We start from the raw sequence: 27,479 nt of genomic DNA on the forward strand, positions 1-27,479 counted from the left end.
TGAATGGGTATTGGTGTTAAGATCAATTTGTGGATAAATGCAAGCTGACCTCTTCCACAGGGCAGAAATTAGTTTCATCTCCACCAGACAAAATTCCTGTGCATCTCTGTGGACAAAAATCATTTGCTGCTATCAATCTTCTACTGAATTAGAAAACAAAGACAAGGAAAGAAAGTAACTTTATGGTATCAGATCACCAAAAAGAGCCCTTAGACACCATCCTTGGAAAGAATCCTTTTGTCTGTTTCCAAAACTTCCCTAGTTTCTCTTGATTTAAGGAAGTATGCAACTAATTATTGTGAAAATGACCGAAGGGCGCCTGGCTGGCTCAGTCGGTTAGGTGTCCAACTCTTGATTTCAGCTCAGGTCATGATCTCAAGGTCATGAGACTGAAACCTGGGTTAGGTTCTATGCTGGGCATGGAGCCTGCTTAAGATTCTCTCTGTTTCTCCCTCTACCCCTTCTCCTCACTCCGTTCTCTCTCTCTAAAAAAATAAAAATTAAAAATAGAAAAATTTTTAAAAATTATTGAAATTATGGCATTGAAGGGATCTGTGACATAACTTAAGTCTCAACACTTAACAGTTTTGTGGAACAATCACTTCTCCTCTTTGAGCATCAGTGAGCTTTTCTGTAAAATGAGGATAACTGTATCTAGCTCATGGGATCTCTTATTAAGATGAAACATGTCCAAAGCTCCTGACACAGCGTGTGACTCACAGTAGACACACAATAAGCAGTAACTATTCCTGGGCTAATTATAATTAGCTGAGCCAACCAAAGCATAATTGCTCAGTTTTGCTTCTACCACACGTAGTCAACCTAGGTAGAGGTTACATACAGCATTTGGGAGAGCCCTGGGGAAGGCAAGTGTGTGGCTCCCTCAAGGGACAGTGAAAACATCAGCTTGGTGAGAGAAGGGAGATGGTAGAGAATGCTGAGAAATAATGCAGGTATGGGTAACATCCAGCTCTGAAGGGGCTTTGGAATCCAGACACAAGTTTTGGCTCTGTCGATAAGCAGCCAATTCAGCATCATCTGGAAGGCAGTTCCCTGGGCCTCACCCCAGAGCTAATGACTTAATAGCTGGCTGTTGAGATTGTTTATTTTATCAGGTTACCCAGATGTTGCTTGAGCACACAGAGCTTTATAAGAGTCACTGGTGCAGATAAAGGATGTAAGTCTTTTTTCTGGAGTCATATTCTTGAAATTTGGGAGTAAAATAAAATGAGGGGCCTTCCAGCCAGTGTACAGGATAACTTTCTGGATGAAAAAATGAGGTGAGCCTGAATGCAGAGGGAACCGACAGGAATAGGTGTAACCCATCGCTCAGGTGATGAGGGACTTCACTAAGGTGGGAATTAAGGTGACTCCAAACATTATTACAAAGAAGTAGAATTTAATGACCAAGTGGGTAGGAGATTCAATATGGAGGACAGGCAGTGTTCAGAACTGACCTTCTGATTTGAAGTCCAGGTGAATAGAACAGAGATTCACTGATGCAAATGGAGAATTGAGAATGGTTGCTTTTATGCTCAGTTTGGAGCATGTTAAAGGATGATGATACTTTTAAGTAGAAATTTACAGAAAATAATTGAAGGAAGGGGACGGGTGGGGAGCCTCCCAAGCTTGAGTGACAGGTCTTGGCTAGAACAATAGATGAAATTTTTAAGAAACATCCTCAGATAAGGCTTCCCTTTTTCCCTTCCTCTTTAAAGTTTATTTAATTTTTTTAAAAGATTTTATTTATTTTAGAGAAAGATAGCACAAGTCAAGGGAGGAGCAGAGGTAGAGGCAGAAGGAGAAGTAGGGAGCCCCTTCCCAGGACCCTAGGATCATGACCTGAGTCAAAGGCAGCAGCTTAACCAACTGAGCCACCCAGTCACCACTCCCCTCCTCTTTAACTTGTTATAAAATATATGTTTTTTCACATACCAAGGATTACATAAGTTAAATGCTAATCACTTGACAAACCTAAAATGACTGTGTTTAAAATTTAGGTATTATCCCACTTGTAAAAAAAAAAAAAAAAAAAAAAAAAGGAGGCGCCTGGGTGGCTCAGTGGGTTAAAGCCTCTGCCTTCAGCTCGGGTCATGATCCCAGGGTCCTGGGATCAAGCCCCACATCGGGCTCTCTGCTCAGCAGGGAGCTTGCTTCCCTCTCTGCCTGCCTCTCTTCCTATCTCTGTGAAATAAATAAATAAAATATTTAAAAAAAAAAAAAGAAAAAGAAAAAAGAACAGCTGTATTTATAGTTTATTTCAAAGGTCAAAATATATGGCATAAATGATAAAGAGAACATGTTTCGTTATCTTTCTCTTTCTAGACAAGATGTAAAGTCCTTCAGATTTAGGAAGATGGTTAGAAACTCATTTGTATACCCCAGTGAGGTTTTTGGTAAATGCTTAGTTGTTGTACTAAATTTTAAAATGATTCTTGGTGATATCTAACAATGTACAGCATCCCCCTATCCCTGCAGTTAAGCCTGTTTCTGGTAAATACCATGGGTTCAATTCCCAATTGTGCTACAACCCTTTGAGAGGCTAATTAAGAAACTTGGCTCATATGGGAATTGTTGTCTGAAAATTAAAAGTTAGAGTGTGCTCCAAGTCTCCGACTCACTTGGCCCCCTGGGAAACTTCCAAGTCCTAGATATGTCCTCAACACAAATTGTCGATTCCAAACTACTATCTTTGTTACAGAAGAATCACAAAAGGGCACACAAAGAGGCTTTTCCTGCTCTTCGAAGATACATACTTCTAACACAGTAAAGCTGTTTTATTTATTTATTTTTTAAAAAAAGATTTTAAGTAAAGCTGTTTTAAAAAAGCACCTTTGATTCCAAGTGTTTTAATTTGTGTCTTGATCCTACTTTTAGCAAAAAAGAAAAACTGTACTATAATCATTTAGTATGTACAATAATTAAAATGTTTTATTGATCACTGTGTCAATAAAAAGATGAGCATGTTCCCAGAGAAGATAACTTCCTTAATGTGCTTTGAAACTCCAGGCAGTGCCCAGTTAGAATTTATATACATTTTTATTGTTGCCTGGTATTTGGCAGAATGTATTTTCATACAATGTCTTGTAGAGAGCAATAAGACACATTCTGCAAGGAATTTCACTGTATATGATATATTTATTGAGTCTAAATGGATACCTTCTTCACATTTCTAAACTTGAATTTATGCTTATGTTGTTATAAAAGTCACACTGTTTAGGGTAAGTTTATATTTTTTTTCTGTCCTTAGCAGTCTATATTTGTGTCAGTTAATTTAAAAATAAAGTTCCTTTGTATACCTATTTTTTTTGTGCTTGTAGTGTGTAGAAAATCAAAGCAGATTCAAATATACTTTCTACTAATACTTTCTACTAATGCTTTATATACTTAAATTTTGGATTGTATCATATATGCAAAAAATACATAAACACATTCATTTATTCATTTGACAATTACTTAATGAGCATCTCTTATGCTCCAGACACTTGTAAGTGCCAAATATACAGCAGGAAATAGAGCATTATGTACTCCAGGATTTGCCCTTTATCTAATTATAATGGTCCTTTCCCCTCAAATAGTAATTTGATCCAGGATTTGTTGTAATTCAACCTACAGTTTGCTCCTAAGAAGCAGAGGTCACAAGAAATCTCTTACAGAAGTGAATTTAGAATTCACCTATTAATTGATTCCCGCTAGTCTTCAGTAATATGAACACCTCTGCTTTCAGGTGTAGGATTTTACTTTCTTGGAAGTTCACATCATGAGCAACTCAGTGTTTGTTTACTTTAGTCAATTCATTCATTTGATCCATGAGCAAAGGCCGATGCAGTATGACTGGTGAGAAATGTTTGAGTCTGGTCATTTAAACTGTAAATATGTTATAATTTATGTCTTTAGAAATACAAGATAGGTTGCTTTTTTTTTTTTTTAACTCTGCATCCTTTAGTGAGAGGTCTTTATCTTTTATCTGTTCACTTTTTTCCAGGTTTTAGGGACAAAGCCGGAGCTTCCGGATGGAGACGATGACGATGACACCATAGCAGACATAACGAACAGGAAAATGGCTAAACTCTACATGGTGAGTTCACTGTTAGTGAGTTCTATTGTTTTCACTAGACTGGATGCAGCCGGGAGACGTGTTCTGGAAGGGACTCTGCTACGGCTGATAATTCTCCTTGCTCGCAAAGAGAAGTGTGTCAGTAGAATCCATTCTTTCCTCTAGTATGTTTATTAAAATTCCTCTTTTTATTACTTTTAGTTATTTTTATTAAAAATGTCAAATCAGTGAAATTATTGCTACAACTTATATAAAATAATATAGTGTTGCCGTCCTAGTTTGCAAAGATAGATTTTGATGTATGACGTTCTTAAAATGTTTCCTTCATGGAATAAAAATACTAAGTAAGCTTTTTCTTATAAATTTTTTTTTAATTTTATTTATTTATTTGACACAGAGAGAGAGAGAGAGAGAGAGAGACAGCAAGAGAGGGAATACAAGCAGAGGCAGTGGGAGAGGGAGAAGCAGGCTTTCTACTGAGCAGAGAGCCTAATACGGGGCTGGATCCCAGGACCATGGGATCATGCCCTGTGCCAAAGGCAGACACTTAACAACTGAGCCACCCAGGAACCCCAAAATTTTGATAAACTATAAAATCTTCACGTTATTTTAAATATCATGTTTAGTCATAATGAAGACTTTCTTTGTTACAGGAGGGCAAAGCTATCAAATCAAAAAGCTGGGAGGAAGCAGGGTAAAAACGACCCTGTCCTGGGCATTGGATACCTAGTTCCATGTCACCTCTGTGGTGATGGCCCACCGGATGACCTTGGGCAAGATACGACCATGCTGGGTCTCAGTTTTCTTATCTGTAAAAAAGAGAGACAGATTCCTTTAGAAGATTATTCAGGTTCCTTAGAACTCCAGAATTTTATGATTTTATTGCTGGTGAAGGTAACAGAAGCCACAGATACACCAGTTGAGGAGAATAGTCAGTGGAATCCTGCAAGAGTTCCTTCGCCTTGTAACTTTCCAAGCACATGATTTGGAGCAGACCGCTTATCTCCCTGAAGAACTAAGTAGTCATCAGCCACCACAGGAAGGAATTACATTTCCTGCTCTGAGAGAACTTGGAGCTCAGAAACTGATTTTGAATGAAGGTCAAGTTATTAACTTGTGTCTAATAGGTTGCGTTTTGTAAAGAGTAAGTGACTTATTTTCTTCCTCGATGGCAAGGGAAAAGATGTGGTCATGACTTCTGCTAAGTACTGATGATTTTAATAGAAACCACACAGAAATTGTTATTCTAAAGACTTCGAGGGGGTGTCTCGGTGGCACAGTTAGTTTAGCATGGACTCTTGGTTTTGGCTCAGGTCATGATCTCAGGGTCAAGGGATGGGCACGACTACCAGACTGTGAGCTCAGTGCGGAGTCTGCTTGTCCTCCCTTTCCTTCCGCCCCCTCCCCCCCACATGTGTTCTTGCTCTCTCTTCTTCTCTTTCTCGAATAAATAAATAAATAAATATTAAAAAATAAAGATTTCATGGCACCTTTTTTTTTCACTACTGCTTCTAAAACCCATTTAAAGCTTAACAAATCTTTTATGCCACATCATCAAATAAAACCATTCTCCCACTTGGACAGCATTAGCAACTGAAGAAATGTTTTAAAATGGGAAGATGTTAATCCTGAATCATTCCTCCCTCTAGTGGATATAAAATGTATTGCATATATGTGAAACACCCAAGTCTGTATATAAATTTGATTGGGGATTGAAGAACACAGCTGGGAAGCAGTCACCTACGCAACTTATAAAAAAACAGAATTCGGGGTGCCTGGGTGGCTCAGTGGGTTAAAGCCTCTGCCTTTGGCTCAGGTCGTGATCCCGGGATTCTGGGATTGAGCCCCGCATCAGGCTCTCTGCTCAGCGGGGAGCCTGCTTCCTCCTCTCTCTCTCTGCCTGCTTCTCCGCCTACTTGTGATCTCCGTCTGTCAAAAAAATAAATAAAATCTAAAAAACAAAACAAAACAAAACAAAAACAGAATTCAAGCCCCAACATAATGCTGCACACCTTGACCACTGATCTAGGGAAGGCCCCAGAATCCACATATTTATCAAGTACCTGGGTGATTACCTTGCAGCCTACAAGCTGGCCTTTGAAAAACAGGGAATTCTGACATGGGCATTAGTATCACTTCCAGTTTTTCAATACCACCTCCACCTTTAAAAAAATTGTTCTTTTAAAAACTTTTTTTTATTTTTAGATTTTATTTATTTGAGACAGAGAGAGAGAGTGTGTGTGTGTGCACGCACACGAGGGAGAAGGAGAGGCAGACTCCCCGCTGAGTGGGGAGCCCCATGTGGCAATCCCAGGACCCTGAGATCATGACCTGAGCTGAGGGCAGATGTGTAACTGACTGAGCCCCTAAAAAAAGAAATGTTCTGTGGTTGTTTCCAAACTTTGAGAGTCTAAATAAATATTTGTGACAGAAGAAATTTACTTTGACAATTTACACAAAGTATACTTAAATTACAGGGCCTAATCTGGAAATAGTCTCTATGCATAGACTGTAATGTGCCACTGCCTTCTTAGCATAGCTCTTGGTCTATGGTAGGCACTCAATAAATGCTGAATGAATAAAGGTTTAAGCTTTTTCTTTAATGTGTGTGCAGTGAGTCTTTGATTATTACCTAGCTGTAAAGATTGCTATAAAAATTAGTAACTAATCATGTAAAGTTCATCGCCTGGTGCCTATTATTTGGAAATCTCAACAAACCTTAGCCATTACTATTACCATTATTATTTTCTGGTTCTTTAGGTCAGTGTTGAAACTTAACTTTGTGTTAATGGTTTTTTTACCCCAAAAGAATTTTTTTTAATTCCATATAGTTAACATACAGTGTTATCTTAGTTTCAGGTGTACAATACAGTGTTTCAACAATTCTATATATCACTCAGTGCTCATCATGATAAATGCATTCTTAAAACCCTTCATGTATTTCACCCATCCACCCACCCGCTTCCCCTCTGGTAACCATCAGTTTGTTCTCTATAGTTAAGAGTCTGTTTCTTGGTTTCTTTCTCCTTCTTTTGTTCATTTGTTTTGTTTTTTTAAATTTCACATATGAGTGAAATCATACGGTATTTGTCTTTCTCCGACTTATTTCACTTAGCAGTATACTCTCTAGATCTATCCATGTTGCTGCAAATGGCAAAACGTCATTCTTTTTTATGGCTGAGTAATATTCCATTGTTTAAATACACACCGTATCTTCTTTATACATTCATCAGTCAGTGGACAATTGGGCTGTTTCCATAATTTGGCTATTTTAGATGATGCTGCTGTAAACATAGAGGTGCATCTGTCCCTTTGAATTAGTGTTTTGCATTTTGGGGGTAAATATCCAGTAATGGAATTGTTGGATCATATGGTATTTCTATTTTTAATTTTTTGAAGAACCTCCATGCTGTTTTCTGTTGTGGCTACACCAGTTCGCATTCCCACCAACAGTGCATCAGGGTTTCTTTTTCTCCTCATTCTTGCCAACACTTGTTGTTTCTTGTGTTCTTGATTTCAGCCAATCTGACAGGCTTAAGTGATATCACGTTATGGTTTTGATTTTCTTTTTTTTTTTTTTTTTTTAATTTTTTTTATTTGACAGAGAGAGGGATCACAAGTAGACAGAGAGGCAGGCAGAGAGAGAGAGGAGGAAGCAGGCTCCCTGCTGAGCAGAGAGCCCGATGCGGGGCTCGATCCCAGGACCCTGAGATCATGACCTGAGCCGAAGGCAGAGGCTTAACCCACTGAGCCACCCAGGCGCCCCATGGTTTTGATTTTCTTAAAAGATTTTATTTATTTATTTGACAGACAGAGATCACAAGTAGGCAGAGAGGCAGGCAGAGAGAGAGGGAGAAGCAGGCTCCCTGCTGTGCAGGGAGCCTGATGTGGGGCTCGATCCCAGGACCCAGAGACCATGACCTGAGCCAAAAGCAGAGGCTTTAACCTACTGAACCACCCAGGCACCCCTATGGTTTTGAATTTTAATTCCCTGATGATAAACGTTGATGAGCATCTCTTCATGTGTCTGTTGTCCATCTGTATATCTTCTTTGTAGGAGTGTCTGTTCATGTCTTATGCCCATTTTTAATTGGACTATTGAGAGTTTTGGTGCTGAGTTATGTAAGTTCTTTATACATTTGGAATACTAACCCTTTGTCAGATATGTCATTCAAAAATATCTTCTCCCATTCTGTGGATTGTCATTTAGTTTTGTTGATTGTCCAAAGGACCTTTAAAAAGCCTTTTAGGGAGGCGCCTGGGTGGCTCAGTGGGTTAAGCCTCTGCCTTCGGCTCAGGTCATGATCCCAGCGTCCTGGGATCAAGCCCCACATTGGGCTCTATGCTCAGCGGGACACCTGCTTCTCCCTCTCTCTCTCTGCCTGCCTCTCTATCTACTTGTGATCTCTGTCTGTCAAATAAATAAATAAAATCTTTTTAAAATTTTTAAAAAATAAATAAATAAGAGCCTTTTAGGTATGGTGCCTGGGTGGTGCAGTCATTAAGTACCTGCTTTCTGTTCAGGTCATGATCCCAGAGTCCTGGAATTGAGTCCCATATCGGGCTGCCTGCTCAGCAGGTAGTCTGCTTCTCTCTCTCCCACTCCCCCTGCTTGTGTCCCCTCTCATGCTCTCCCTCTCTCTCTCTGTCAAAGAAATAAATAAAATCTTTTATTAAAAGCCTTTTAGGGTATAACTTGGCTCATGGATTTTTTTTTTTAAATAGCTTTGTTGAGATATAACTTACATACCATATCCATTTAAAGTATGCAATTCAATGGTTCTTATTATAATTACAGTGTTGTGCAAACATCACCATGATGTAATTTTAGAACATTTTTATTATCTGCAAACAAGCTCATGGCTTTTATATTAGGTTTCAGATGCCAGTGGATCTATGAGAGTGACTGTGGTTGCAGAAGAGAACCCTTTCTCCATGGCGATGCTGCTTTCTGAAGAATGCTTTATTTTGGACCATGGTGCTGCAAAACAAATTTTCGTATGGAAGGGTAAGAAATGCCATTGACATAGTAACCACACTGCAGACTTAATGGCTATCTCTTTGAAAAGGTAAAGAAACCTTTTCTGATTTAAAAAAGAAAGCCTATCATTTTGAGACTTAATCTGTAAATAGCTCATATAAAATGCAGATATCAAAACTGTGTTTTCTTCCTGCTAGTATCATTTGCCAAGAATGATCAGGTTAAAGGAAGCATTGGACAATATAAAAAGAATCTTTTATATATATATGGCAATCATTAGGATACTATGAAATATATTTAACATGCCAGGACAGTTTTGCCATGCTCAGTGTCATATTTAAATTAAAATGATAATCGTGTTTATTGCTTGGGGTGTGCAAATGTTTCATAATCATATAATGTTTTCCCTCTCTGATATTCTGTCCTTTTCATTTATCTTCCATTTAGGTAAAGATGCTAATCCACAGGAGAGAAAAGCTGCAATGAAGACAGCTGAAGAATTCCTAAAGCAAATGAATTATTCCAGCAATACCCAAGTAAGTGTGTGTGGAAATGAGCTGGCTAGAAAAAAATAATTAAAATGTGGGAGCTCATCCTGTCTCCACAAAACTTGTGTGAGAATTTGGGTCAAAGTACCCTATGCATGGAAGCCATTCTTCCCTTGTGTGTGTGCCACTCTGTGTCCCATGTCCCCAAAACCATAGCTTTGTGGAGGATGGAATTTTGCAGAAACTGGAGATCAGACCTTCCATGGGGCTGCATTACGAAAAAAGACCCCATCTGCTTCCTCCACGGCGTTTCAGTCAAGGTGATCAACCACAGTTGAATGCACTGAGAGCACTTTTCAGTTAGTCCTTAGAGCAGGTTGTGCAGACCTGGGCTAATAGCCAGATAATATTTGGCTTCACTGACATCAGCTTAGACACCTGATTAGTTACTCTTCCTCTTCTGAGTCTTTCAGTCTCATCCTTTCTCTTCAGTTTTATGTCCTCACACAAGGAACACAATGAAATCATTTCTTCCAGGTTACAGGTCTCTTATAAACCTAATACGGAATAAGAGTCACACATATTTGACTGTAATGGTAACATGACAGAACTCTGTTCTTACTTCAAGCATCCAAATTCAGTGGCAATCACTTTAGTTGTGACAAAAAGCAGAGGTGGATTGTTTCACCTTCATATCTGATAATCTTCCATTTTACATTGACTCACGGATCCCCGCTTCTAGGTTTACATCTGTCATCACAGAAACCAAGACAGTCTTTTCCTTAGTTTTTTTCTCCTCTCCTAGATGAATGTCTTTCCTCCATCTATTTTCTTTTTAGAATAATTATCATTGTTTTAAATTTTAGATTCAAGTTCTTCCAGAAGGAGGGGAAACACCAATCTTTAAACAGTTCTTTAAGGACTGGAGAGAGAAAGATCAGAGTGATGGCTTTGGGAAAGTCTATGTCACCGAGAAAGTGGCTCAAATAAAACAAATTCCATTTGATGCCTCAAAACTACACACTTCTCCCCAGATGGCTGCCCAGCACAATATGGTGGATGATGGTTCTGGCAAAGTGGAGGTAATTGGCTGCTTTTGTTTGTGTCTGTTTGTTTTCATCAAGCCCATTTATACCAGTACGCCTGGAAATGTAACTTCAGAAGACTACAAACTTTGTCATTTTACTCTACTTATTAATAAAGGTGGTCCATGACTGTATATTAAATCAGGGAATTTAAAGTTGGAAGAGACAGTCTCTGACCTTCAATCCTATTTTACAATCTGTGTGTTGAGATTCCAAGAAGTTAGGTGATCTGTGCAAGATCACCTCATTAGTATTAGACATGCTGTGGAACCCAGCCATCTTGTTTCCTGGTCCAGAATTGCTCCCACTCCTGGAACTGGGATTGTCCAGTGAGGGCGAGTAGCTCTGAATGTACCAGCAACCATTAGTTAGACCTCTCCTTGCACTTTACAGTCATTCACAAAAGCAAATTGGGTACGTGCTAAACTCACAGATATTTTTAGACCATTCAAATTGTTTGTTGATAATTCTCTTTTTCTGACTAAAAATTGCCCATAACCCCCTAATAAATATTCCTAATTCAACTCTCTTCACTCTCTACTCTTGAGTCATCTAACTTAATGAGAACTGGGTAATGTTGCATCTTATTATAAAATATTTTAATGGCTTTCCGTTTTCAGTTGGGCCTGCAAGGTCTTTCAGGATTTGATCCTTGCTCTCCTGGCTGCCTCACTCTACCAGTGCCTGAGGGCTCTTCCCTCCTCCCTCTGGCTAAAGTCTCCGTTCCTTTTCCTGCAAAATTCAGTTCAGTCACAAGCTGAAGCTCTTTGAGAAGCCTTCTGTCCGTCCTGGAACAGCCTTTGTGTTCAAACCATAAGTGGTATTTCTCACAGAACCATCATCTAAGGACTGCGAAACAGTTTATTTTTCTTCCTGGCCCTCTCCTTAGTTCCCTGAGGGCTGGAATTGAATATTTTATCCTTGTATTCCCAAGGCTTACTACAATGTTTGGAGCGAAGTATATGGGAAAGAAATTTAAGAAGTAGTTTTGCCTCTTTTCAAAGACATGAAGGTGTGCATCTAAGCTATCCAGGGGTTGCGAGGGAGAAAGGCCCCACATGGCCATTGTCCGAGGGGTATCAGCTTGCTGTCTGGGTCTGTCTCCTGCTCACATGCGCTTTTCTGCAGCTCAGCATAGCAGGAGGGCCTCGTCGCAGATTTGGCTCCCCAGCACCAGGTCCCAGGGGCAGTCTCCTTGTGTTGACTCTGAGATGCCCTCCTGAGTCGGCCCCGGACTTAGGAAGTCTGGGGGCTTTCTCTAGGCTTTTGGGTTTAGCCCGGGAGTGCTGTTGTTTCTCCTCTGCTCACCAGGATGTCGTGCTTCTCTCTGAAAGCACTGCCTCTCCTCCATCGCCAAATTTCAAGGGGAGGCGTGTATCCTCCCCGTCCCCCAGAGGCTGCGCATGCGCACCTTGCCTGGCAGGCCCTCGTGTTGCTTTCCTGGTTCATCTACAGCTCTCATCTCTCCAATTTGGAGTGTCTCTAATCTGTGATGAGGATGAGAAGCCAGGAAAAAAAAAAATTTTTCTGCCTACTTTTATCTTTTCAGTCTTATGCCTAGATGGGACCTCTTGAAAATAGTCAAGCAATTGGCATCTTGATTATTTGGTCCCTATCTGCCACTCTTGCCTGAGGAAATAATCATGCTTTACTCTGCAGGGAAAAAATTTTTTTAATAAACAAACAGGTTGTCTCCCAATGAATGAAATATTTTATGCAAGTTAAGAGACATATTTCTGAGCCGAGTATTTTAGTTCATTATTCCATCAGAGCCTCGTGTTATTTTCACTAATCGATCGAACAGTAGGTATGTATTAATAGGCTCCAAACTGACGTAAGTACTCTGGAGGAACTGAGGATGCAAAAAATATATAAACACTTAAAAAATCAGTGAACCAATCGTCAAACTGATAAAATTTCTTCCTGTTGTTTAATTTTTAAGCTAGTTAGAGAAGTAATTTGAAAGTTGTTTAACAATAAATCTAAAAAAAAAATTAACTCCTGAGAAGTACTATTAGATCAAGAAAATTTTAATTTTGGTACGGACATTCCATTCCTTTCAGATATGGCGTGTAGAAAATAATGGTAGGATTGAAATTGACCAGAACTCCTATGGTGAATTCTATGGTGGTGACTGCTACATTATACTCTATACTTATCCCAGAGGACAGATTATCTACACCTGGTAAGTTCTCCTCTTTCTTAAAATCTCAAGTGTCAAGGTGGACAGATTTTACTCCAAAGTTACATTTCATCAAATTCCACAGGACGGGGCGCCTGGGTGGCTCAGTGTATTAAAACATCTGCCTTCAGCTCAGGTCATGATCCCAGGATCCTGGGATCGAGCCCTACATTGGGCTCTCTGCTCAGTGGGGAGACTATTTCCCCCCACTCTCTCTGCCTGCCTTTCTGCCTACTTGTGATCTCTGTCAAATAAATAAATAAAAAATCTTTAAAAAAAAATTCCGTGGAACAAGGGGTAGAATTATCCTATAGTTACCCCGGTGAGATTTGTATAGCATGCATATAGTATTTTCTTTCAATATGATTTTGACTCTATTTTGTAGCTCTTCTCCACAAGCAGGAAGGGTTAGATAAAAATCATCCTTTCTAGGGTCCCCTGGGTGACTCAGCTGGTCAAGCCTCTGACTCTTAATTTCAGCTCAAGTCACAATCTCAGGGTTGTGAGATCAAGTCCCCAGTTGGGCTCCTAGCTCAGCGGGGAGTCTGCTAGAGGTTCTCTTTCTTCCTCTCCCTCTGCTCCTCCCCCCACTCATGCATGCTCTCACTCTCTCTCTCAGATAAGTAAATAAATTCTTTTAAAATCATCCTTTCTAGTCTAGGAACAAGATTTTGGTATCCAAATGTAGTGTTCTTTTAGTAGATATGCGGTTGAATATCTCGCCTCCTGTGCAAGCTAACTCCAGTTTGCTAGTACTGACTACCATGCATTCTTATTATTAAGATTCACTGAGGTCCTTCGTAATTGGAACTGCAAAGTGGCAGTGAGGCAAACCTCTGGGGGACGTATATCATTTATGGTTCTGTTTCATACCCCAGGGACCTCAAATTGATGCATTTTTACTCTTGGTCCCCATGAAATTTGTGGCAATAAAGGAGAAAAAAAATGCCAGCACACCCACGTGTTATGTGGTTTTGCATAATAATTTGAGTTGATTGAAGGTTAAGTTTACTTAGAGTCCAGTGCCAAGGCTCTGATCAGTGGGCAATGTCCAATCGGGTAAGTTAAGTATACCTACCATGCTGGGCTGTTCCAAAGGGATGGGGATTCTGCAACAAATCATATAGTGTCAGATTCTCCAACTTTTTACTAAGTGAAATCAGGGTGGAAGGTACAGGGGTGAAGCAGGATCCTACTTTTGCCTACATGGTGATGGCAACCTTCAGTGGGTGTATTGAGAGTACATGGACACGGGTCTCTGTTGATATGGTGACATTTCTCTATGGTGAGGGTCCTACCAGATGACAGTCACCTCCATCTGGACAGTGTAACCACTTACCACTTACCCTGACCGGTGCCTTGAGGCCAACCAAGTTCAGGAGATGGGATGATCATCTTTATCCTATAGGCTCTTGGTGTCCAAAGGGTGGTCTGGGAACCAGAAACATCAGCATCACCTGGGAGCTGGTTAAAAATGTACAATTTGGGTTGCCTGGGTGGCTCAGTGGGTTAAACCTCTGTCTTCGGCTCAGGTCATGATTTCAGGGTCCTGGGATTGAGCCCTGCATCAGGCTCTCTGCTCAGCGGGGAGCCTGCTTCCCCATCTCTCTCTGCCTGCCTCTCTGCCTACTTGTGATGTGTGTCAAATAAATAAATAAAATCTTAAAGAAAAAAAAAAAAAGAAATGTACAATTCCAGGACCCACCTTTGGCCCACTAAAGCAGAACATGCAATTGAACAAGATCCCCAGATGATCCACATGCACTCTCCTGATTAACAGGCCCTGTACCACCTTAGGCAACAGTTCCCATCACATCCTGTCAATCATTAATGTATTTAGCTACTTGACTCTGTTTATGATGTCATCTTCATAGCAACCATTTTTTTGAGCAGCATGTTTGTGCCAGCAAAGTGCTAGGTGTTTCCATTATTATGTTTCTTCCTCACAACTAGGTTATTTTTGAAAGACAGAAAGGGAGGGGAGTAACTTAAGATGAAGTAACTTAGCCCAAATTCACAACTGTTGTACCTGGTGAAGGAGCATTTCACACTTTGATAAACACCTCTCTTTAAGTCTAAAGCTGAGTGCCCCTATACCCTGGTGTAAGCTCTGTCCTTCTTTTGCAATTTCTTCTTCCAAAATATTAGTTCAGAAAAGTGTTTCTGGAAAGCATGGCCTTTACAGGGATAAATCGGTTGTTCTCAGTCAGCTTTTCTTTTACATTCTGTTTCTTGGTCTTTCTCTCCACTCTCTTTTGTGTATAAAAAAAATCTAATTGACTGTGGCACTTAGCTCAAACAAGAGAGACGAAACAAGCAGCTCAAGAGCATATTTTGAAAAATTGATAATTCACCATCTACGTAAACAACTATGTGGCTATAACGAAGACAGACTAAATTGGATGATAAATGTTAAATGCAGTTACTTTTTCTCAACTCATTTGAAAGTATTCACCGAGCACTTTCTATGTGCCAGGCACTGTGCTAGATAGATACTAAAGATACTGTGGTGAAAAAAAAAATGGCCCGTGTCCCAAGATTTGATGCTTTATTTATTTTTTTTAAGATTTTATTTATTTATTTGACAGAGATCACAAGTAGGCAGAGAGGCAGGCAGAGAGAGAGGAAGGGAAGCAGGCTTCTTGCTGAGCAGAGAGCCCGATGTAGGGCTCGATCCCAGGACCCTGAGATCATGACCCGAGCTGAAGGCAGAGGCTTAATCCACTGAGCCACCCAGGAGCCCCAAGATTTGATACTTTAAAAAGAAGCAGGTGATTAACAGGCATTTCAATGAAGTATGAAGGATTTTAAGATAAAACCAGGCTCAATCTTTGGGGAATTCTAGACCAGACACCAAGCCCACCCCTAGGCCTCCTGGAAGTGACATCTAACTGGGAACAGAGGAGCAGGTCGGCAGGCAAGCAAATAGAGAAGTTGTACTAAGCAATGCAGGGGACATATGCTCTAATTTACTAGTAACAACTTATGGCTAGAGCAAAGTTAGGGAGCAAAAGATAACATCAGAGAAGTCAGAAGGAGCCAACCTGTGAACAGCCTTGGAATCATCCTAGGGAGGATGAACTTTATTTTCAAGACATTGGCAACCAGTCAAAGAGTTTGCTCAGGGAGCAATATGATTGGCTTTCCTCTTACAGAAATTATTTTTGGTTGACATCTTTGAGAATGGGCTGATGGGAGAAGGTCGGTGGCAGGGAAGCCACTGGGAATGTGTTGCAGTAATTCAGCCAAGGGATAATGTGGCCAGAACTCAGTGTTAGAGCAACAGGGAGGGAAGGGATAAGATGAGTTTGTAGTATTAAGGCATTGGTATCGGAAAGACTGGGTATGGGAAACAGGGAAGATGACCAAATCACAGGTGGCCCCCGATTTCTGGTCCATGCACACATGGGTAGTGTTTCATTCACTGAGATAAGAAACTCAGGAGGAGGGCAGGTTTGGTCCTCACTGTAAAAAATTCAGAGGAAAAAAGTGAGAAGATGCCATATTCTTAATAATTACTCTCTTTGGGATGGGGCTAGGGTGGAAGAAGAGGTCATTTAATTTATTCTTTCCAATTTTATGTGTTCAAGGTTCCTATGATGAGAATTTATCATTTTTTGAGATATCAAGGAGATAAGTTAGATATTTGAGGGTCCTTTTGAGAGTCTTATTTTCACGGATGTTAAATATGTCAGTTTGTTAACGTTGTGTGGTTTGCAGGACTTCAAAAGCTTGTATAAAGGCAGTGTAGAGACGTTTAGAAAATAAGTAGATCTCTTGAATATTAGCTTTCAAACTAAACAGCTTCCCAGGTTATGTGATCATTTTGATGCAAGAAATGTAAATGGTTAAGTCCAAGGCACAGTAAAAGATGAAGGACTAGAATTAAATCAACTACTGAATACACATATTTGTTGTGGCTTTTTAAAAAATTCCTGAAACCGGGGCGCCTGGGTGGCTCACTGGGTTAGCCTGCTTCCTCCCCTCTCTTTGCCTGCCTCTCTGCCTACTTGTGATCTCTGTCTGTCAAATAAATAAATAAATAAAATCTTAAAAAAAAATTTCTGAAACCACTTATATTCTAAAATGTGATCTTTTCTCAGGAATGTCAGGTAGTTGAAATTGAACAAACGTTGAACAATGGCAATGATGAATCTCTCAAAGCAGTAAATTCTATTTTCCTGCAGCATTTATTTGAAATGAGTAACAAGTGCCAAAGATTTATAAAGAAGAAATCATGTCAAAATAGAGTTCTTCCCTCCCACCCCCACTGCCCCTAAGTGTAGGTTTTCAAAACTGGAGGTGAAGAGCAACTTTATTATGTCTTAGTTGTGGTGGAGTGTTTGACCCCCTGGGTCACAGATCCATAAAGCAAATGAGTCTGAATCTGTGTGGATAGGAGCAAGGGTCACTTTGACATGAAGTGGAAGAGGAACTGGAGGTAAGTAGTGAAAAATTTATTAAGAGCATCAGAAGGCAGGAGTTTGGTGAGAGTTTCTAGGTTTGCTGGATGAAATACTTCAAGGAAAAAAAATGGAAATTGAGACAAAGTTTGGTGATAATGTCTATAGTCAGTTGAATGTTTTCCTACAGATTAAAAAAAAAGGAAATAGAGAACTAGGCAGGGAACTGCAGATGTGACAGAGAAAGGACAGGTGGTAACAGACCCAGCCCTCATCCCCAGCTCTGTGTTACTCACTACTTGGTGCTCCCAGAGGCTTGCTGAAGTGTTTGTTAACATTATAGGCTCCTGAAAAATTTAAGCTATTGGCATTAAAAGACTATTTTTTATGAGTAAGCCTTTATTAGGGAAAACATTTTTAATTTTCTTTTGAATGTGTGCCTTACATGAGCATGTCTTCCCCCCCTTTGTAGAATTTTTCTCTATCATTTGACTCTGTTGTGGTACAATGAAATATTCTGAAATCAACAAAACTTGTTTCCTGTACCCAGTGTTTTGGGGTATGTGTACGTGTATATGTGTATTGCCCAGGATGGAAGGTTATTGCTAATCTATTCTGGGTATTGGACAAGTAGGTCACTCTTAAGGTTTCAGAAGAAAAGATATGGTTGACTCTTTTTTTTTTTTTTTTTAAGATTTATTTATTTATTTTAGAAAAAGAGAACAAGTGTGCGTGTGTGAGTTGGGGGGAGGGGCAGCGAGAGAGGGGGAGAGAGAGACTCCAGCAGACTCCCCGCTGAGCAGAGAGCCTGATGCGGGGCTCGATCTCATGACTTCCAGATCATGACTCGAGCCAAAAATTAGGAGTCGGACACATAACCGACTGAGCCACCCTGACATCCTAATAGGGTTAAGCTTCTGAAATTCGATTCCAGGATTAGTATTTTTCCTGCTAACCCCTAGTCAGGCAGAGGTGGGATAATTGGCTGGAAACAAACCATGCTCAGTGCTTCGGCTTTCCCCCCACAAACTCATCAAACAAGCAGATCTCCCAAAGGTTACTGTACAGGTTAAGCTAGTGGTTGGAGTTATAGCCACAAAGTACCTTAGAAAGAGAAATTGCAAATGAACTGGATGAACTGATTTATTGACCCCTGTCTGGGTCTCCGGCAACTGAGCCACTCTTACGGTTTTATGGATAAAACCTTTAAAGAATTGTTAGCATGACATAATGGGACCACTCCGTCACGTACTTCTGATGATTCTTTCCTTGATTTTTCTGGGTCCAGACATTTGTTACTATGGTCACCAAATGTTGATGTAAAGATGGGATGCTTCTAATATCCAGCCTAATAGATGGGGCTCATAATATACTCAGATGGATTATTTTTACTGTGGAGATGATTTCCCAAAATAGGCAGCCCCCACTTGAAATGAGACAGACCTGATTACTGAGCTAGGTTATGTAAGGAGATAAGCCTCAATTTCTTTTCCTATAAAATGAGGATAAAAAATATAATTATCATGTGGAGTTCTAGGCAATACACAGGGCAATTCATGGGTCAATCTTAGCACTTTCAGAAAAACGATAGCTTCCCTGGCCGTATCATGTCAAAATGGTTTCATCTTGGTCTTTCCCAATGACTTAAATCTCTGAAACGCCTACACTAGAAAGTCTTAAAACTTAAATACAAGCTAATTTTCTTTATTTTGGTTCCTCCAGGCAAGGAGCAGATGCCACAAGAGATGAGCTGACAACATCTGCATTCCTGACCGTTCAGTTGGATAGGTCCCTCGGAGGACAGGCTGTGCAGGTTGGGGTAGTTTCTCTCCCAGAACTCACCCGCATTATTTGCTAGCCCAGTGACTAGTTAAAGACTTCCTCTCCAGTTGGGATGGGAATTTGGCCTTTCCTAAATATTATATTTTTTCATTTTGCAACTTAAAGGTTCCTACTCTCATGCCATTCTACTTCTCTCAGATTCTGGAAAAGAGGGAGCAAACAAAATTGAAAAACAAAAGCAAAAACAAAAAACTAGTAACAGATCAAAGGAACCAAAGGAATTGACAGTTATTTGACATAAAACTGTTCTACCCAAGTTATTACTCCCAGCTGATCACTTTCCAGTTTTCAGATCTTTGTAAGTGTGTAATTACTTCTTAAAAGATAATAATTAAACATTGAGGTAAGTCAGATATTTTAGTACATAAAATTTAAGATGTGGACGCCAAATTTGGTCTTCTAGCTGATTTCTTTCCTGTCTTGGTACTTGACAGTCGATATATAAAGCAAGTTAGATCTTAAAATTTGAAGTTTCATATTAACTTTTTAATATTTTTACAAATTAGCAAGATGACTGAATTCTTTAAATGCACTGAACTCTACTTTCCCCTGAACTATTATATTCACTTCTTTTTTTTTTTTTTTAAGATTTTATTTATTTATTTGACAGAGATCACAAGTAGGCAGAGAGGAGGCAGAGAGAGGGGGAAAGCAGGCTCCCTGCTGAGCAGAGAGACTGATGCGGGGCTCGATCTCAGGACCCTGAGATCATGACCTGAGCCGAAGGCAGAGGCTTAACCCACTGAGCCACCCAGGTGCTCCTATATTCACTTCTTGAATGAAATATTTCTAGTTAAGAACTGACATGAGTATCATTTAATTAACATTTAAAGTGTTCCTTACCAAATTATTCAAAAACTTTGAAGACATACATTGTGACTTATAAATTCTGTATTTTGTAATAAAATATTTGATATACCCAATGAATGAATTTCTATTGTTAGCCTCTCGCATCCCAAATTCTCAATGAAATGGTAACGTTTATTTTAATCACTAGATGGCAGTATAGTTCACAGTAATGTTTAAACAACTCCATTCCCAGATGGGCTGTTTTAAATTCCTTTGTAGAATATGCTAACAGTAGTGAAACATTTTCAACTTAACCTTTATCTCTTTTATTTTAATTTAACAATGGAAAAACGGATCTTAATTATTGCCCCCCCTTTTTTTTCTATGTTGGCGATTGAGGTTTTCTCAGTGTTAAGGGAAATGCCAGGCCAGCAACAGTTTTAAGTAATCCTAGCTAACCTCATCCTAAGCTTTGGGGTTATGACTTAAGAAAGATTTCTGTGAGTTGCTACTTGCTTACTTGAATGTCTACTAATTGGGAGATACCTGTGGGGGACGCCTGGCTGGCTCAGTCATGAGTCATGTGACCCTTAATCTTGAGGTTGTGAGTTCAAGCCTCACGTTGGGCAGAGAAATTACTCAAAAAAAATTTTTTTAATGAAATGAAAAAAAAAGATATCTGTGAGGTTAATTATTTTTAGTGCTCCCTCGGCCTCCCTGCTAGGGTGTGTGCATCAGTATTCCCATTTACTTGGGCTTCTAGAGAAAGGCACACCAGGGTGCATAAGACAGTTCAATTTTAAATAATAATTAAAAAATAATTGAAAATTTGAAATAATTTAAAAAATAGAGAGCTGACACAAAAGTTGAACTCTTTATGTAAAAAATTGCATCAACAATTTATGTAAGAAATAAGAAACTCATTTCTAATCCAATGTCTGGTGTTAAACTAACAAGTGAAAGTAAATAATTTACCTTTTACTTTCTTTAATTTCCTTGTCCTGAAAAGTCCTTATATTACATATTTTTAAAGTGCTTATATCAAGCAAATCTATTACCATCCCTATGAATAAAAAGTAGAAAAAAAATTCTATTTATTTTTGCCAGATTTTGATGTTTGGGAGCCAGATTGTCATCATTTTTTCATCTCATGATTACAGAGATGTAGAAATAATGACTATGCTTTGGTGTCGTCTTATTTTTGGAAGCATTTAAATGCACATCTCCTTACCTTCTGAACAAGATCCAAAACATTTCTGAAACAACTGTGTCACTACACAACTGTCAAGTGTCAGTGCTCTTGAAAAAAGAGTAATTTTTACAAACAATGGTGTACATCAGCACTTTGCTGTCTTTTCTCTTTTGGAGATGTACATGAACACACTTACAGCTTTGGACTTTCTGGAAGCAGGACACGGTGCCATACAATGCTGTCTCCCCCTGGAAGAAACAGTTCAGTGTGCTGTGTTTGGAGTCAAAGACGCTTAACTCAGCCAGAAAACCATGCTTCATTAGCATTCACCTATATTTTCTGTTAATCGCCATGCCTCCTGCTCTTGATTTCTTATATACTTTTTATTTTTTGCTTTGTTTTCAAAAGGGAAGCTAACACGTGTAGAAATACAATCCTCCTTCATAGCATCCTTCCTTACGTTTCTTTTATCCTCCCTGCTCCCAGATCCGAGTCTCCCAAGGCAAAGAGCCTGCGCACCTGCTGAGTTTGTTCAAAGACAAACCGCTCATTATTTACAAGAATGGAACATCAAAGAAAGGAGGTCAGGCACCTGCTCCCCCTACACGCCTCTTTCAAGTCCGGAGAAACCTGGCATCCATCACCAGAATCATGGAGGTAATGCCATACATTCAATCAAACGTGCCCTATTTATGGACTTCCCTGTGGACCTGAGCCGTCAACAAATATTAGTCTTCAAAAAATTGGCAAGTAGATTCCCTCTATTTTGATAATTAATCCATTGTTCACCAAAAACAAAACAAAACACACACGCACACACAGACACAAAACAAAAGCAGGAGAACCAAGTAAAAAGTGAACTCTGAGGGCACCTGTGTGGCTTAGTGGGTTAAGCCTCTGCCTTTGGCTCAGGTCATGATCTCAGGGTCCTGGGATCGAGCCCCGCATCGGGCTCTCTGCTCAGCAGGGAGCCTGCTTCCCCCCCTCTCTCTGCCTGCCTCTCTGCCTACTTGTGATCTCTGTCTGTCAAATAAATAAATAAAATCTTAAAAAAAAAAAAGTGAACTCTGGATAACAGGCCTCTCACACTTTTCAACTGCATTGTACTAAAAAAAAAAAAAAGATTTTTAAGAGTAATGTAACAAATTAAATGGTCAAAGGCCTGAAGCTTTATCGTTTAGAAAGGCCTGGAGGAAGATGGATGGCAGGTGATGGTCAGGTAGTCACAGGGGAAATTCAAGAGGGAAAACCCTTGTTTGTCCAAGTGTAACAAATGTGGAAAGCAGGCTTCACCGTATTGGGCTGCAACCATAACTCAACCAGCCAAATATGCTGTCTCTGACAGCAGCTGGGAAACAAATCAAACTCCATGTCACAGGTCAGAAGACAAGAAGACCTCTAGCTATGGACAAGCCAGCAGGCCCAGGTGCTTAATGGCTGAGTGTTTTGACCTCTGGGACCAACCATCACATTTCATAATGCAGATATCTCCGTCACTGTTGAAATCCACGTCTCCCCAGTCACCCCCAAACTGCCCACCACATTCTGTAATCCCCACACCTGGACCCACCTCCCAACCCTTCCCCTTGGCACAAGCCATTACTCTGAGCCCTTGAAACCAGCTGGGGCGTGACATACCTTCCACCTACAATCTCTTCTCTAAACCAGCCTCCCTCTATACCTTCTTGCTCTATGGCGTCCTCTGAGAACACAGATTCCCATATAGCCCTCGCAAGTGCAAGTTGTTTTTCCTCAGTGCCCTCTTACCAGGTATGGGGGCGAGTAGGGTACCCTCCTGGCCCACTCTTGCCTCCTTGACTTTTGTCCCTCTTATCAGACTCCCGTCCCTCAGCATCCTTGTGCCGTCATCCATGGAGCCGCCAGCCCTTCCCCTCTTACTCTTTGGTGGCTTCAGCCATTGTCTCACTGACACCATCCCTCTGGCTTCTCTCATCAAACAGTCTTGTCCTTGACCCCTTTTATGTCACACTCATGTGGTCCTGTACTGAAACTTGCTATAACTTTAGCACCTCGAAAATCTGTTTCCAGCATCTAATCACTGACAACCCTCTCCTGTTGTCTGGTCCCTCTGCCCTAGGATGCACATTTTAGCCATTTCCAGTCTCAAACCTAAGTCCCTGAACCCTCTCCATCCAACACACCCTTCATGTCTTCCCTCTCCAAACCTCCAACACGCCTGCTCTCCACTGAGCACTGAGTCGGAGTTCTCAGAGAACATAAATGTAATCACAAGAGTCACCTCATCTATTCCCCTCCAGTGTCACCAGCGTGCTCCTGTCTGCACACATATATTCTCCTTCCTGCCTGTTTCATGAAGTGAATGCAATTTATTTATATTTAATAATTTATAAGTATTTTATAATAGTTACTTAGATATAAATACTAAATTATTTCATAAATTAATATCAATATACTCTTACCCATAAATTAGTATTACAAAGTAATGTTTGTGAAAAGTCATATATTGGTAAATAAATTAATACATATTTATTATATAAATAAATAAAATGTGACTCCTGTCCTGAAACCAAATTCCTACCACTACCACTACCCCCAACTTCTGTCCCAACCCTCTTGACTTCCTGCGGACTTTCCTGGATTTCCCCTCTGTCCCGTGTTCTTTTTTTTTTTTTTTTAAGATTTTATTTATTTACTTGACAGACAGCGATCACAAGTAGGCAGAGAGGCAGGCAGAGAGAGAGGGGGAAGCAGGCTCCCCGCTGAGCAGAGAGCCCGATGTGGGGCTCCATCCCAGGACCCTGAGATCATGACCTGAGCCGAAGGCAGAGGCTTAACCCACTGAGCCACCCAGGTGCCCCTGTCCCGTGTTCTTACTTCACCTCCTGTTCATCATTATGGCGGGCAGTAACCTTTCTCTTCTCTATCATCAATGTATTCTCTTCTGGATCATTTACTTCAGATAAGCATGCCTTCAAAACACTCCCGTTTTCCATTAAAAACCCTCTCTTAACCCCAACCCTCCCAGCTACCATATCCTTTCTCCGCCCTTCTTAAGAGAGCACAGAGCCTCAAAAGCATCGGCCTCAGTCCCTCCCTTGTCTTGGTGGTTAAGCCTCTTTCTTCGGAAAGCCACTCTCCTTGGGCATCAGTCCAGCCACTCCTAGCCTGTTACCTAGTGCCTGCCTTTCACGGAGACAGAAGTATCTTTTCTAACCCCTTTCCTTAACCTTCCACTGGCCTTTGCCACAGTCACCCTTCCCTAGCTTCTTGAAACACTATTTTTTTTTCACTAGGCCTCTGAAGCAACCACACTTACCAGGATTTCTTCCAAGTTTCTGAAGAGTGTTTTCACTCCACCTCTTATACCAGTCCGGTTTCTGCTTCTCCTCTGCCCGTCCTCCAAAACCCCTGGGCTCAGGGACGCCTGGGTGGCTCAGTTGGTTAGGCAACTGCCTTCGGCTCAGGTCATGATCCCAGGGTCCTGGGATCGAGTCCCGCATCGGGCTCCTTGCTCAGCGGGGAGCCTGCTTCTCTCGCTGCCTCTGCCTGCCTCTCTGCCTGCTTGTGTATACTCTCTCTCTGACAAATAAATAAATAAATAAAATCTTTAAAAAAAAAAAAAAAAAACAAAACCCCTGGGCTCAGTCTTGGCCCTCTCCATGGCGATCTCGTTCAGTCTTATCATTTAAATGCCATCATGTATATTGACCTCATCTAGAACATTCTGTACATGGATTCTCATATGTTCTATTATGACTAATTTTTTTTTTCATCTGTCAAGTTAACGGTTGAGCTTTCCTCTGCAGGCACTCTCAACTGGCTTCAGATGGGAGAGTCTAGAACACTTGCATTCCTAGTCCCTTCCCAGCAGGCATGTGTTTAGGAGGCATATGAGCTGCTTGCGGTGTGGTTCTTTGTTGGCTTGTAACCTCTCAAACTGGCCTTCACATTCCCAGACTCTCTGAAGTGTGCTCATCAACATCATTGTAAGGCTTTCTGTTTTCATCTCCTGGGAGGCTAAAGCTTTATGATGTTCTATTTTGGAACTACTTCCCTGAAGCCACACTAGTCTGTGTCTGCGTCTCTTGTCCTCTCTCTCTCTATCTTCCAAGCTCTTCCCTCTGTGCCAAAAAGGAGACATTCGGAGGAGAAACTGGCCGTGCCGGTTCCTATCAGTCTCCATCATCCCATCTGGTAGATTCCTTTGAATATGGGTCCAAGAGGCCTTGTTCCTCCTACAAAAGGGCGATACCCACATCCCTGAATGTTAGCAACCCCTGGAACACATCCTTAACATTTCTAACAGATTGTGTGTCAACGGTACTTCAATAAAAAATAAATAAATAAAAAATACAAGTTCCAACAACTGTTCCTTCCTCCTCTAGGGCTTTCTCTGGAGACAGGGTCCTGGTGAACCTGGTGAAATTCAGCTGTCTGCATAGTTGACGGCACCTTGACCCGGTTGGCCAAACACCATCATCTGGCACCTTCTTGAAATGCCCTCAGAACACCAGACTTGTATTTCCTTCCTCTCTCGTGGCTGTTCCATCTCAGACGTGCTCACTGCTTCTTCTTCATCACCATGAGGCCCACGGTGGTGCCGAAAGTCATACACATCCTGTCATAGTCACATGGCCATGTGGTCAGACAGAGGCTCTCGCAGAGTCTGACAAGAGTCACAGAATCCCAAGACCGTAGACATGAAGGCACAAGCCCATCACGGGGCCCTTGGGCTCACTCCCAGGCCTGAGACTGCACCTGCTTGTCCTGCCCTGATGTTCCACCTTCTGCCTCCTCCTTAGGACAGAGTCCGGGCCCATGTGGGTCCTCCTCGTTCCTCCGTGGCCACAGGGAGCACAGCTGTGCTTTCCTGGGCAGATCCCAGACAGTGGCCACAGCTTGTTGCTTGAAAGGAAAGGGCATGTCAGTGCTGTTACTAATCTGCTATAGCCTTTTACAATTTGAGTTTTAATTTATCTGAGCCTGGAGAACCCTTTAGTGAATTTGCATTGTTATCTCTTTGCCAACATTGGATTCCAGTCCCTGTTTTATGATTTTTTATGATTTTGATTTTTTTTTTTATTTATTTATTTATTTATTTATTTGACAGAGAGAGAGACAGAGATCACAAGCAGGCAGAGAGGCAGGCAGAGAGAGAGAGGAGGAAGCAGGCTCCCTGCTGAGCAGAGAGCCCGATGCGGGGCTCGATCCCAGGACCCTGAGATCATGACCCGAGCCGAAGGCAGCGGCTTAACCCGCTGAGCCACCCAGGCGCCCCATGATTTTGATTTTTTAATGATTTTATGATTTTTATGTTTTGTGGGTTTTTTGTGTTTTTTAAAAAACTTCAGTATAGGGGCGCCTGGGTGGCTCAGTGGGTTAAAGCCTCTGCTTTCGGCTCAGGTCATGATCCCGGGGTCCTGGGATTGAGCCCCGCATCAGGCTCTCTGCTCAGCAGGGAGCCTCCTGCTTCCCCTCCTCTCTCTCTGCCTGCCTCTCTGCCTACTTGTGATCTCTGTCAAGTAAGTGAATAAAATCTTTAAAAAAAAAAAAAAAAAAAAACTTCAGTATAGTAAATGTACAGTGTTATATTAGTTTCAGGTGTGCAATATAGTGATTGAACACTTCCAAATACTACTCAGTGCACCCGTCCCTCCCCCCACCACCTCTCTGGTAACCCTGTTTGTTCTCTATAGTTAAGGGTCTGTTTTTCAGTTTGTCTCTCTTTTTTTTTCCTTTTGCTTATTTGTTTTCTTTCTTAAATTCCACATATGAGTGAAATTACCTGCCATTTGTCTTTCTCTGCCTGGCTTGTTTCGCTTAGTCTTATAGTCCATAGATCCACGTATATTGTTACAAATGGCAAGATCTCATTGCTTTTTATGGCTGAATAATATGTATACTGCTTCTTCTTTATCCACTCATGTATCAGTGGACACCTGGCCTCCTTCCATAATTTGGCTACTGTAAATAATGGCTCAATAAAAATAGGCATGCGTGTCCTTTCGAATTTGTGTTCTCAGATTCTTTTGGTAAATACCCAGTAGCACCACTACTGGATCATGGGGTAGTTCTATTTTTAACTTTTTGAGGAAACTCCATACTGTTTTCCACAGTGGCTGCACCAGTTTCCATTCCCACCAACAGTGCACCAGGTTTCCTTTTTCTCCACATCCTCAACAACATTTGTGTTTTTTATTTTAGCCATTCTGACAGGTGTAATATGATACCTCATTGTGGTTTTGATTTGCATTTCCCTGATGAGGAGTGATGTTGAGCATCTTTTCATGTGCCTTTTGGCCATCTGGACATCTTCTTTGGAGAAATGTCTATTCGTGTCTTCTGCCCACTTTTAATTGGATTATTTGTTCTTTTGGTGTTGAGTTACTTAAGTTCTTTATATATTTTGGATGCTAACCCTTTATTGGATATGTCACTTGCAAACGTCTTCTCCCATTCAGTAGGGTATCTTTCAGTT

At 40.8% G+C, this 27,479-nt stretch overlaps 1 protein-coding gene across 2 annotated transcripts in view; it reads left to right on the forward strand.

The window, feature by feature from the left end:
- The window catches only part of SCIN (scinderin), a 99,188-nt gene that overhangs the window by 62,138 nt on the left and 9,571 nt on the right, over positions 1-27,479 (forward strand). For both annotated transcript variants that reach the window (XM_080819077.1, XM_080819076.1), the window contains exons 5-11: positions 3,986-4,078; positions 8,933-9,065; positions 9,486-9,574; positions 10,393-10,608; positions 12,675-12,796; positions 18,919-19,009; positions 21,506-21,676. In XM_080819077.1, coding sequence (XP_080675203.1) covers positions 3,986-4,078; positions 8,933-9,065; positions 9,486-9,574; positions 10,393-10,608; positions 12,675-12,796; positions 18,919-19,009; positions 21,506-21,676 — 915 coding nt within the window. The remainder of the gene's footprint in view (positions 1-3,985; positions 4,079-8,932; positions 9,066-9,485; positions 9,575-10,392; positions 10,609-12,674; positions 12,797-18,918; positions 19,010-21,505; positions 21,677-27,479) is intronic.

Source organism: Martes martes (assembly GCF_963455335.1).
Source record: "Martes martes genome assembly, chromosome: 11".
NCBI lineage: Eukaryota > Metazoa > Chordata > Mammalia > Carnivora > Mustelidae > Martes > Martes martes.